The following is a 13631-nucleotide window of genomic DNA, read 5'->3' as shown; positions in this document are numbered from 1 at the left end:
GGTGACTACTGGCAGGTGTGGCAGGCTGACGAGGTGGCTGATGAGATGCAGGTGCAGGTAGTTGGCTGGGCTCAGGAGCAGAGGGAGAGAAAGCACACAGGGGAGAAAACACAGGGAGGCAGGCAGAGAACAGAAAACCAAGGAAAAAGCAGAATAACTGATAAAAAGGAGAAATAAAACCCAGGACACTCACCGTCAGCCGGGCTGCCACCACAACAGGGCCCCCTCCTCAATGGACACCTCCCAGCGGCCTTCCCATTGGACAAGGCGGGGCTAGGCAGACGAACGTAGGGGGCAGGAAGTTGCACTGGGATCCGGCTGGTGGGGGTCCAGGGTCCAAAACGAAACAGGGAATGCAGGGAGGGCTTCGGGACTGAGAAGGGTTAGGGAACAGGCAGGGCTGAACTGAAGACATGGGGCCAGAGGGCGCAGCTGGGAAGCCAGGGGGTTCGGGCGGATGTCCCGAGGGCGCAGCTGGGAGGCCAGGGGGTTCGGGCAGATGTCCCGAGGGCGCAGCTGGGAGGCCAGGGGGTTCGGGCGGACGTCCCGAGGGCGGAGCGGAGGGACCTGAGGGCGGACTGGGGGAGCGGCCCGAGGACAGAGCAGGGGAGCCAGGGAGGTCCGGCGGGCAGCCCAAGGACTGAGCTGTGCCACTCGAGGGCGGACTGGGGGAGCCAGGGAGTTCAGGGGGGCGGCCCGAGGGATGGGCTAAGGGACGAGATGACCTCTCCAGAGGCTGGGGAACCGGGCTAGGGGCTGGCAGCGCGACAGCAGCAGCAGCTGCTCTGCACAGCCTCTGAGAAACTATTTACCTGGCCAAAGGTCAAAAGCGCCAGCTTTTAGCCTGTGTGACTCGAGCCCCTCCACTTTTCCTCCAACAGCTCCTTGCACAGCTGACTAGCTGCCTCCTGAAGGGCGGTTGCTGGGTCTATAGTTGGCTTGATCGTTCTGTTATGGTTTTGTGTGGTGTGGGGACAGAGAGGAACCAAATGCAATGTTCGAAGGGAAGGAGGTTTATTGAGGGAGAAAGGGGTAGAGGGACTGGAGTGGAGGAAGAGGTGGATGTCGGGAAAGCACAGGCACGGGGAACCAAGGAGACAGGGGGCCAGGGAGCTGGGGAACACTGGGACCGAGGAAGCGAGGAGAGGCGGGGGAACAGGGAGGACGCCGTGAGGGAAGTCTGAGGCGGAGAGGGCCGGTGGATGAGCCCAGCCGACTGAACGGAGGACGAGGGTGAGTGTACCTGGGAGGGAAACAGACAGAGAGACAGGGTTAGGGATGACGGTGACAAAGCACAGGGAAAATGTGAAGAAACATGAAAGCCTGAACACGGAGGTGGCACCGGGTATGGAGCAACGATGATCAAGCGAGGATGGTGTGGAGAACCGGGGTTGAAATACAGGCAGTCATGAGGTGATTACTGGCAGGTGTGGCAGGCTGACGAGGTGGCTGATGAGGTGCAGGTGCAGGTAGTTGGCTGGGCTCAGGAGCAGAGGGAGAGGGAGCACACAGGGGAGAAAACACAGGGAGGCAGGCAGAGAACAGAAAACCAAGGAAAAAGCAGAATAACTGATAAAAAGGAGAAAAAAAACCCAGGACACTCACCGTCAGCCGGGCTGCCACCACAACACCATATAATAATATATATATATATATATAATAGAAAGGCATTGTCAGGGGAGGATCAAGGCTCCTCTCGCTTTGCTTAATTAGATGTGCATGTATATATCACCAAAATGTCTTTTTTAATTTTTTGAAATACAACAGAAACACAAAGTAGTACTGACAGCCATAATTTCAGCTTGTGGTAAAACGGTGCAACGTTTTTAATGGGCATTTAGCATGTGAAAGTACAAGTTACACATTTGTGTGCACAGTGGGAAGCAATATCCAAGAAAAAACGTAGGGGAGAGCAGGGGCTTTTCAGAAAAACCTGATTTTAAAAGATAATGTTTCAGACAGAGATATATTTTTGCTGTGGTCACTAACTCACAGGTGTGGTCTATCAATATCAGGTGGTATTTTGTGCAAATGTAGAACGACTTCCGTATAATTTCAGTGGCACATTGTTACTTTCGACCCCGTCAGGTGAGACAAAAGTAACACAACAATACAAGCTAGATTGTTTGTGTTACGCTTGTATTTAATAAATAAACATGACCTTGTTAATGTGTAACTGCAAACATCTTTTGTCCTTTATCTTTAAAAAAAAATTAAATTACATTTTTATTTTAAATATTCAGTTTCAAAAGTAACCTGACAGCCCAAACTTTAATTGTTTAAAATATTTCATATTATATTAAGGATATATTATAATATATAATGTAAATATGCAAATGTGTGCACCTAAAACAGGGGGAAATGGTTAGATGGAGACTGTTTATGAACCTGACATGATTAAAATAAAATAAGACTTTACTGATCCTGCACTGGGGATATTTGCATGTTGCAGCAGTTTCAGAAACAGTGAAAAAATGAAACATAATTAAATAAATAAAGTTAATAAAGTTAGGACAAAAATGGAAATAAACGATAAAATTAAGATTAAAATTAAAAAGCTATTTACAGAATAGGCCTATACAAATTTCACATTTTGAAATTAATTTAAATTTGTTTTAGTAAGAACAGTATGAGTGATCTGCATTTTGATTGCTTTTTACTGACACCTACTACACTGACCTCCTTAGGAGACAGGCCAAAATAAATATCAGCTCTCTTAATATGGACTAGGAGTCCTCCTAGTCCAAGGAGAAGACTTAATAATGTGATCTGTACCTGTGGTCTAGTCTTCTCCCCAATTATCTCTGCCCTCCTCCTGCATTATCTGAACAAAGCGCTCAGCATGGGCCTTTTTAGCTGACCTGAGACTAATGTTTTCTAATAGAGATGTCCAGAGATGCCTTTTCATAAACATCTGGCTGAATCAGACCTCTGTCTTTCTGACCCATGCTATTGGCATATTCTGTTGGTATAAGGGACGAAAGTAACAAGTGTTCCTTTCGTCCCGACAGGAACTCCTGACATATAAACACGATTTATTTTTACACTGAAAAACCCTGACAGGGCAAACTTCAGGGTGTGTTAAAGCACTAAACCCTGTAGATTAATCATTACTGTGACACGTGAAACGAGAGACACGACTTGTAATTCGAAAAAGAGTCCCGCTTCAGAAATTTACTTGCCGTGCTCGAAAACAGTTTTCCGAAGACGGCTGCAGCAAACGATAACAAAATCATGTGATATTTAGCAGCTCCATCAAGGGTTGTCTGCAGAAGGAGCTGCCACTGCTTGGACTGCAAATGCAGACAGGGCTCTGAGAAAATCGCCTTGTTACTTTCGTCCCGTGTTACTTTCGCCCCGGTTTACCCCTATAAAGTATTCATTATTGTTCGCTTGATAGGCACACGGTCTTCTTATGTATCACCATTAGCAGAATCTTCCATAGAACTGTCCGCGGCCTGAAAGTGACCTGCATGCGCAGAAGAATAACACGACATCACACACAGCAGCATGCTGTCGTACAGAAGTAAACAGGGAGCAACAGAGGTTAGCTCTGATTAGCTCATGGGAGACTCCCGTTTTTCATTGTCCTCTCACCAGTCACATATCTCCCAAATTATGACAAGTGTTCACAACTTTATGTTCTTTTATTTACGGTTTCTGATGCTGTACAACGCAACTTCCCCACAACTGACTCCCTTCCCCCTTTCTCTCCTTACTGTGTCCGCTCGGACAAATAGCATGCACATAACTCAGAAGAGAGCTTGCAGTCCGGTGGATTTCAGGTGTACGAAAGGGAATTTGTGAGCAGATGATAGCGAGGTAGAGGCGGAAGAGAGCCACATGTTTAATAATGGCTTTTGTGGAGCTTTTTCAATCACTGCGGCTCCATCTACAGCAGAACTGTGACAACAGATGCTCTAGAGTGATGTCAAAGCTGCATCAATTGCAACATGAGTGTCCAGACTGAGGTCGCATTTAAAAAGATCCGATCTATATCGGATTTGGACCACATATGGATGTGGCCCAATTCCGAACTGGAAAAGATTTGACTTGGCCTGTTCACGCTGTAATAAAAAGATCGGATTTGGGTCACATTGGCCTGCAGTCTGAACGTAGCCTAAAACTGTCCAGCAGAAAAAAAGAGCCTTCCATCTGGGAAAATCCACAACGAATATATCCGTGATTTCTGCTGTCATCCGTCTCTACTCGTCTGGCTTTAGGGTATAAAGATTCACAGGCTGTCGGCTCTCGTGCTACATAACAGGTGTGCTCCTTCATTTGTCCAAATGTCACTTCTCTTCTCACTTATAATAAACCAGAAGACTATGTAGTGACTGTATATTATTATTATGATTTCTTCTTGTTCTTCTTCGTACACATTCAATGTAGTGACAGGGGTCTACGCTGCTGGAATTATACAAGCAGAAGAAGAACACCGTGATGATGAAACACGCTCTGTAGCGCTGGTTGTCACAATATGGCAACCTCCATGGAAGGGGGGACCCGCGGTTATGTAGATAGAAATGGCTCATTCTAAGGTAACAGTTCATTGTGTAAGGCCTTTATACACCACTGAAAACATAGTTATGGATCTTATAATGCATTTCTGTCAATAAATCCTCAGAAATGTTACACACTGGACCTTTCAATCAAGAGACAGCTGGTGTGTGGGTCACGGGCGTGTGTCACGTTGAACATTACGTCATGGCAGTTGTGTGTGGCATTGCTATGACCAGCTACATTGAGGGGTTAGTATCTCTGGGTACTATCTGCAATGGAAAATAGGGGACAGCTGGCCACAAGCGAGTCAAGGTGAGGCGAGGCGAGCTGAGCTGGTACCAGCAATAGAAAAGGTGCTTTAGTTGTGTATATTTGATGTGTATCCTGAACTTGGAAAGCACTTTGGTCAACTAGGGTTGTTTTGAAATGTGCTATATAAATAACTTTACTTGGCTTTTGGCTTTTAGTAAAAGATCTCAACAACCATTGCCAATATGTAATTACATTTTAAACAGAGATGCATGTCCCCATCGGGATATTATTTTTTTGTTCTTTTTTTATTTAAAGTGGTTTATTGGCAGTGGAAACAGATTGTACAGTATTCTGAGCAAGGTTACATAATCGCTGTGACCCATTCCCTTTTCTGTATCATTTTAGATCAGTGAATCCAGGCTCCAGCCCTCTCCATGCAGGCATTGCTGCTGTCCCTGGGGCAGTCCCAGAAGATGACTCCACCTTACTTTTGTCAGAAAGAGATGGCAGATGTCTGAGGCAATCACAAGCAGGAGATGCATCAGGTGGTGGAAGCCTTCAAACATGCCCAGACAGTGATGCATCTGAGCTTCCTGACTTCAGGACTCAAAACCGACGTTTACTGCCCAACTTAAAGAATCCTCTGCATGTGATCGATGGGCCCGAGCAACGCTACTTCATCGGCATCATTGACATTTTCACAGTTTACAGTTTTAAGAAGAGACTGGAGCATTTGTGGAAGAGGCTGAGACATCCAGGCCGGTCCTTCTCCACCGTCAGTCCGCAGACTTACTGCCTCAGGCTATGTCATTGGGTACAAGACCATACCAAGTAGACCCTGCATGAGTGGTGGAGACTTCCTACCAACTCTAACTACGCATGTCTAAACAACTAAATGGTCACACACATGCACACACAATCATTTCATCTTCCACATGCTCATAACACAAGCCTGACTTATATTGCTTTGTATTTGTTCCATTTTGAGCATAGAAAATATTAAGAAATCAGATTATAAAATATCAAATATTTTCTGCAGGCATGTAAATTATATTTTGTAGAGAAATTTGTATCAATACAATGAGACTGCTGATATGCAAAGAATCATTTCAAACAAAGAAAGTATTTTGTACTCACCAAATTTATTGCTGTCTACTACATAGTCCTTTTTGTGAAACAGTCAAATAAACAAAACAAACTGCAAATGTGTTTAAACCCACTTTGTGTCCAACTTTTAGAAACAGCCAAAACCAACTCCACTTCTCCATGTGGCTGAAATTACGCCATGTTTTCACATGTTGAAAGTGCTGGCAAACTTTAAATATACTGTAGCAGGGATTTTGAAAGAGAGTAAATTAATGACACTAAATAAAAAAGATTATTATTGTGAGCCTATGCGGATATAACAAACATTAAGTTATGTTAGTATAACAAGTATTATATAAGTATAATAAGTATTATATAGTATATAACGTATTGAGCACAGAACAGATTTTTGTTTACTCAGATGAAATGATTATTTGCATGATAGTAATTTCTCTACAATATATCATTTTGCAAAAGACATTCTGGGTTTAAAATGTTGCATTGTGCACAATTGGCACAAATATTATTAATTAAGTACTTTTCCCAAATACAGTACCAAACATGATTGTGACGCATTAAAAAGAGGATAATATTCTCCTTGCTTTAAAAAAAAAAAAGTATTCCTTATGATGTGTCTTCGTAAAGAAAAGCATAAAAAGACTTTTATAGGCTTTACATGCAGATCTCTGCCTGCGCTCTATTTCATATATTTTGTATGTGGCTGCATTAGAGGGTTTAATAAATACTGAATGCTCTTTTTTTGCAAGCAAAGAGTGTCCTGAAACAAAAGATGGCTGAAACAATCCATGTTTTCTAGCATCATCAGAATGAAGTTGATTTGCAGTGTTTTTAGTAGATTTTCATTTTTGAAGACTTGTGCAATGGAAAGGCAATTTAAGCACAGAAGGTCTATACGTTTTCCTGTAGTTTCACATTTTTTTTCCCCAGAAGGAAGTAGTTTTTTCATTAGTGATGACCTCAAGGCAACTTACGTCAGTGATCATTTAAAAGTACAGAAAAAAAAACAAAAAACTAAATACACCCTCTCTGTAAAGAAGGTTCAGGTGCAAGCAACTTGGTTTTGTCATTCAAGATTAGGCACAGCAGCTGCAAACTCACGTTGTCATGTTTTTTATGCGAGGCATAGCTCTGAGCAAAGGACATTCTAGTGGCTACAAAGCCCTGAAGGGCTGGATGTAGATATGATCCTATTTATTAGTATTTATCAATAGGTATCTGCATACATGGATGTGTTCTCATGTACAGTTTGCACAAATGATCCACTCTGACATAGATTTTGGGCTGCGTGTGGACAACTCACATGCTGACAAATGACATAGTCAGGTTTCTCATAGAAACCCCAAAGCAGATCAGACACAGAGCATCCAGTTTTAAGGTTTTATTGAAAAATAATAATGTAATGGTGTGGTGAGGGGAGGCTGGCAGATGGAGAGAGGGACTTAAATGGAAGTCCCGGGGGTTTCAGGCTGCCAGGTGAGCTTAACAGGCAAGACAGATCCAGGTCCTGAGTTGTTTCCTCAGTTGGCCTGCCCAGTAAGCCTTATTACAAGCCTGCTTTTACATATTCATGTTGTCTTTATGTGCATTGTACAAAGTAAATCCCCCTGTTCCAATGGACGAATGTTACACTCCTGTAATGCTGAAGTAAAGTTGAGTGCATGCAAAAAAATATTTGCAAGTACCACTTAACAGTCAAAATCAAAGGTTAAACTGAGATTTCCTTAATACGCTTAAACGCAAGAGAAAGTATTTCTATGTATTTCTTGATTTTAGCCATTTGCGTGTTGAAGATTCTGTTTAATTTAATGCCACTGTAAAGACCAAATTTCTTTGAAAAAAAAAAGCCCACCCTGAATCGGACAGAATGTAATCAGTTTTCTCCTCTGGAACTCAGCAGTGCCTCTTTAGAATTTGATACTTACTATTCATTCACCTTAAACGTAGAAATACATTGAAAATGAACTAATTTAACTTACAAATGTTATGTTTGCTTTACTGACCAGTATGATTTTTATGCTCATGTATGAATACAAAGAATGAAACTGTTAAGCTGCTTATTTTTGATGATGCCACCAACTTGCACACTGTCAGCTAGCAGATATACAGAACTCCTACCTTGCTGTTTCACTTTTACACAATACAGTACACACAACACTTGTGCAAATATTGACAGACATGCTGAAATCTTTGCCTAATGGATAAAGGGCATGCAGGAGATGAGCTGTAATTTTCCTTTGGTGTTCCATCACATCACACAGAGATACCCAGTGACAGGACAACCTGGCACCGGATATGTCAAGACTTATTGATGTGGGCGATTCCCACATCAAGGGAAAAGGGCCCCGTTTGAAGAGAAACAGGAAAGGTGTCAGTTCTCCTGCAGCTGCAAGGCAAATGTATCTCATTTTGCATATACTAGTTACTATACAACCCATGTCAAATCTTTTTCTGTATGAAAATGCATGTAAGCTCATGAGGAGATAATATCTCACTGGTGCAAGTCATTATTTCAAAATGAATAAAATACAGTAAATGTCTTTAATGTGCCTTATATTCATGTAGCTGTCCAGTGTACACCCCCCCCCCCCAAATGTTTTTGAAAGAAGACTTCAACAAATTAAAAACGAATTACAATGAGAAAAAATTAAGTTTGTAACTAGTTTTGGGAACTAAGACCAGGCATTGAACCCAATTTCCACACACCAAGTACTTAAGCACACCTTTCCCGTTCACCTGCCCTTGACTCAGCTTTCTCATGAGCCATGACAAACAAACGAAATCACTTACCTCCAACGACAGACTCAGAACTTGTTTTCAATCTTTCGGACAGTGAAATGTTTGACGAGCATTTACAACACGTTCTCATCTCAATGCGTCATAATTGACGCTTTCAGACAGCGTCACAAAGATCCTGTCTCAGCATGCACCCTCGCAGTCTCTCTGGCTCCCGCCTCAGCTCCACACTTCCAAACCCAACCGCAGACAGCCTCTCATAGCTCCCCCACCATCAATCACTCACCAACCGAGAGGGATGGGTATTGCTACTTACGGTATCGACCAAAACAGCCCGGCGTCGAGTCTCCAGTCAATACATTACGTCAGTCCATACCTATGCCTACTTTTTGTAATCAGTTCGCAAAAAAGAAATAAAATAAAATAAGATAAATAAATAAAAATGGTTTGCTTGCCACCCAACATGCAAACAACATACTGAAAAAAGAGAAGAGCACGCCCTTTTCTCCTTATGTGCCTGCACCATAAACTATAAAATAAAGGCCATCGCACTCATCCGCACTGCAGGGAGCCTGGCTATCCAAGGCGTTCTCTGGAAGGGCGCCTACTACTTCACAGTTCATCTAACCTTCAGGCATAAGAGCAGCCCAAAATAAAATAAATAATACAATTTAAAATTACATTTAATTTAATTAATGAAAATAAATTAATTAGATAATATAAAATAAAAAATTCGACTCCCTATCCGAAGCACTTTGCTGGATCTTCAACAAATATTGCATATATACATAAATATAGAATAATATATGACTTCCTCACCTTTTTGCCACCCTCTACGCCACCCTCTTATGGCCTCAACATCTCGACTTCCACATTCCACAAACTCAGAGTCCCTCTCTCCCCAGAGAAAACAGAAGGCCCCAACACATCACTGGAGTTCCTGGGCATCACCCTAAACTCAGGGTTACTCCAGGCATCCTTACTCCCAAGAAAATCCACCGAATTTCGTTACTAATTTCCAATCTCCTTCTGGCCTACTGTCACACCAAACGACGTCTTCTCTTACTACTAGGCCACTTAACTACGCCACGCAGATCATCTCACAAGGTCAGTCCTTGTCACATACCTTCCATAGCCACTTCTGTCCCATCTCTCATGACCACATCAAACTAGATGCCACATGCAAACGGAGCTTAAACGTGGTTACATTTCCTTTCATCCTGGAACGACATCTCCTTCTTCCACGACGACCACGTCACCATGCCAAAGACATCCAGCTCTTCACAGATGCTGCCCCTTCTGTCGGCTTCGCAGGCTACAAAGGCGGTAGTTGGTTTGCAGCAGATTGGCCACCTGAATTTTCAGTCGTCTCTCCTTCCCCAACCATCTCTGACATGTACCCAGTCTTATCGCAGCCATTCTTTGGGGGTCTAAATGGTCCAAAAAAATCGCATTATTCTCAGACACAGTGCAGTGGTAGACATAATTAACAGAGGATGGTCCCATTGACCAGACATAAGTGACATAAAAGACTAGAAAGGCGCTATACAAGTACGGAGCATTTACATTTACATTTACATAATGCAATTCATGCAGAGGCTCATCTTGGTTTTCAGCACAGCACCAATTCATCATCCGAGTCTCCCATATCCCAGGCCACGAAAACACTATCGCTGACTCTCTTTCTCGCTCAGATCGGGTTATCTGACTCCATACGCAGACAGAGTCCCAGAATCCAGGTCCTACTGGCATTTTTGGCTTCTTGAGTTCACCGCCTCCAGCCTCCACTACCATCCGAGTCTACACAACACCATGGCCCGACATTTCCACACAATCCACAGACACACTCATTTATCACCTCAAACGCAGCCAAACCAATTTGACTCAATTCTTACCTCGGTCCGTACGAACCAATACGTCTCTATGTGGACTCGAGAACAGCCTCTGCTGTTTCCCCCATCCTATTGTGTCTGTCTGTCTGTCTGTTTTCCCCTAGAGTGTCTGTTTGGTTGCAGGTGGGCATGGTTCCCTCTCCCTGGCTCCTGCTCGCTACCCGTTATCTACCCCAGTCCAGCACGCCAGTATTCGCCGTGGTACACACCATGGCCCGTTTTCATTAGCAACTAGTTTTTGTGACTACCCGTTGCTTATGCTAACCTTGTCTGTTCTCCCTCGTTCCTACAGAGCCACCCGAGTTGTCTAATAAAAACCCCCTTTGCTCACTACTGAACTGCTGTCTCTGTCGTGCCTTGGAGTCCTGTTTAATTGCTCATAACACCTCCCAGATTCTCTGTTCGTCACAGAGTCAGGGAAAGTAGCCACACTCTTCTGGTTTCACCAACACCTGCGCCAAATTCTATCCAAATCCGGCATATCCCCCAAACTCTACTCTGGACATTCATTCCGCAGTTTCGACTCCACCGGTTCCCGTACACCTTCTTGCCAGCAGACACCGGTCTGCTCTTCACTCACGCATTGATCGGCACGAATTCGACTCCTCCCCTTCATCCCTCACCTGTCTTCCCCTTAACCCTTCGTCCATCACACCTCGACCCCTACCCCTCATCCCTTGACACTCTCCCCCATCCCTACATCCCTCAGCCCACACTCGATCTGTTTCTTTTTGTACAATCCATCTCGGCTCCATTATAAGCAATAAACAATTTTAAATCTGTCCGTGGTCATTGTTAGTGAACTACCACTAAAGGCAAGAGCATAATGCGTGGCTAAACACTAAAAGCAATATAATGACATATAGTTTCTGATCACGATTCCCCAGCCTTGACTCCCGTCTAGTGGCCCCTGGTGTGTGTATGAGTGAGTTTTGAATATTTTCCTCTTTTGTGTGATTGTGGGATGCTTGTTATGTTTTGTTTTTGTGTTGTCTCTCTGTGTTTTCACTTTCCCCTACACAGTAGCCCGTAAAGTAATTAAAGCGTATGAGTGTTTGTGTGTGTGTGTTAGAAAAATTAAAATATATGAAAATTTCAACATTCATTCACTCACTCAGCTGTCTGCTATTGCTCATCACCTACCTGCCATCCGCTCCCCGCTGGATAGTTGCACTAGCCTACTGAGATCCTTGTTCTTGGTAAACTTTGCTTTAACCATGTTCTGTTACCAGTTTGCAAGTTAAGATGGTTTTTGCTGTCTCCAGACACCACATCCTGCTGTCTCCAGACACCACATCCTGCTGTCTCCAGACACCACATCCTCCTGTCTCCAGACACCACACCCTGCTGTCTCCAGACACCACATCCTGCTGTCTCCAGACACCACACCCTGCTGTCTACCTGAGATCCCTGGAAATTGTCCATTCACCTTGCTTGTCTGTTGCCTGATCTCAGCCCTGGAGACCAGTCTCTACCTGATCCCACTGGAAATGCCAGGAAATAATTTTTTCATTCAAAATTGATGGACCTTGAAGGGATACTTGGGTAATTTAGGGTGTGTGTGTATGGAGGTGAAAGAGCATTTAACAGTGTTACAGACTCTCTGTGTGTGTGTGTGTGTGCGCGCGCACGCACGCGCGAGTGTTGTGGAAAGAACACTACATCTTGTTTGCTAAATGTTAGTAGTATGTATGTAGGTCTTTGTGAGAGTGTATTTATGTATGTACTTTACCATTTGTGAGAGTGTATGCATGCGTGTGTGAAGATGTAGAGTGCGGCTAGTGCCACAGTAACATAACGAAATGTACTATCAACATGTGTTAAAGTTTACATTGCTTTGCGAGTAGTAATTACCTTAAGAAGGGGAAAAGTAATGGGAGAACGTTGAAGAAGCACGCAGCTCTCACCTTCACTCGTCTGTATTGAGGAAGAGAAGCGCGACCCCTACTGGAGCCCCGAGGCATTACCAACACATCGACGAGCAATTAACCCACACACTCAAGGATTAGCATTATCTGCATTCCACCTCTTCTTCTTCTTCTGTTCCTTTCCGGCAGACTAGGCACTGTTAGTGCATTGCTGCCTCCCACTGGTGATAAAGACAGTTTACATTAAAGCTCCCCCTGACATATATTTTCCAATATAGGTCCGTGGCTTTTAGGAAGTGAAATAGTTCCAATGATCTTTCTGTTTGATTAGGACCATCACCCATCAGAGTTTTTACAGATAATAGATAAACTAGATAATAGAGTCAGTGCTTCAAGAACCACCACGCACAGACGTATGCAAGACATGGGTTTCAGCTGTCGCATTCCTTGTGTCAAGCCACTCTTGAACAAGACACAGCGTCAGAAGCGTCTCGCCTGGGCTAAAGACAAAAAGGACTGGACTGCTGCTGAGTGGTCCAAAGTTATGTTCTCTGATGAAAGTAAATTTTGCATTTCCTTTGGAAATCAAGGTCCCAGAGTCTGGAGGAAGAGAGGAGAGGCACAGAATCCACGTTGCTTGAAGTCCAGTGTAAAGTTTCCACAGTCAGTGATGGTTTGGGGTGCCATGTCATCTGCTGGTGTTGGTCCACTGTGTTTTCTGAGGTCCAAGGTCAACGCAGCCGTCTACCAGGAAGTTTTAGAGCACTTCATGCTTCCTGCTGCTGACCAACTTTATGGAGATGCAGATTTCATTTTCCAACAGGACTTGGCACCTGCACACAGTGCCAAAGCTACCAGTACCTGGTTTAAGGACCATGGTATCCCTGTTCTTAATTAGCCAGCAAACTGGCCTGACCATAACCCTATAGAAAATCTATGGGGTATTGTGAAGAGGAAGATGCGATACGCCAGACCCAACAATGCAGAAGAGCTGAAGGCCACTATCAGAGCAACCTGGGCTCTTATAACACCTGAGCAGTGCCACAGACTGATCGACTCCATGCCACGCCACATTGCTGCAGTAATTCAGGCGAAAGGAGCCCCAACTAAGTATTGAGTGCTGTACATGCTCATACTTTTCATGTTCATACTTTTCAGTTGGCCAACATTTCTAAAAATCCTTTTTTTGTATTGGTCTGTATTGGAGATACTGAATTTGGGATTTTCATTAGTTGTCAGTTTTAATCATCACAATTAAATGAAATAAACATTTGAA

The 13631-nt window shown here is 43.7% G+C and overlaps 1 protein-coding gene across 1 annotated transcript in view; it reads left to right on the top strand.

Annotated features, from left to right (window-relative positions):
• The window catches only part of pip5kl1 (phosphatidylinositol-4-phosphate 5-kinase-like 1), a 34905-nt gene extending 26492 nt beyond the window's left edge, over window positions 1-8413 (top strand). The window contains exon 10 of the mRNA XM_038733285.1: window positions 5161-8413. Within this exon, the coding sequence (XP_038589213.1) occupies window positions 5161-5590 (430 nt within the window). The 3' untranslated portion in view covers window positions 5591-8413. The remainder of the gene's footprint in view (window positions 1-5160) is intronic.
• Window positions 8414-13631: the final 5218 nt, after the last annotated feature.

Source organism: Micropterus salmoides, unplaced genomic scaffold (genome assembly GCF_014851395.1).
Source record: "Micropterus salmoides isolate LMB-PRFRI ecotype aquatic unplaced genomic scaffold, ASM1485139v1 Ms_hic_scaffold_20, whole genome shotgun sequence".
Taxonomy (NCBI): domain Eukaryota; kingdom Metazoa; phylum Chordata; class Actinopteri; order Centrarchiformes; family Centrarchidae; genus Micropterus; species Micropterus salmoides.
This window is presented reverse-complemented; position numbering and strand designations above follow the sequence as displayed.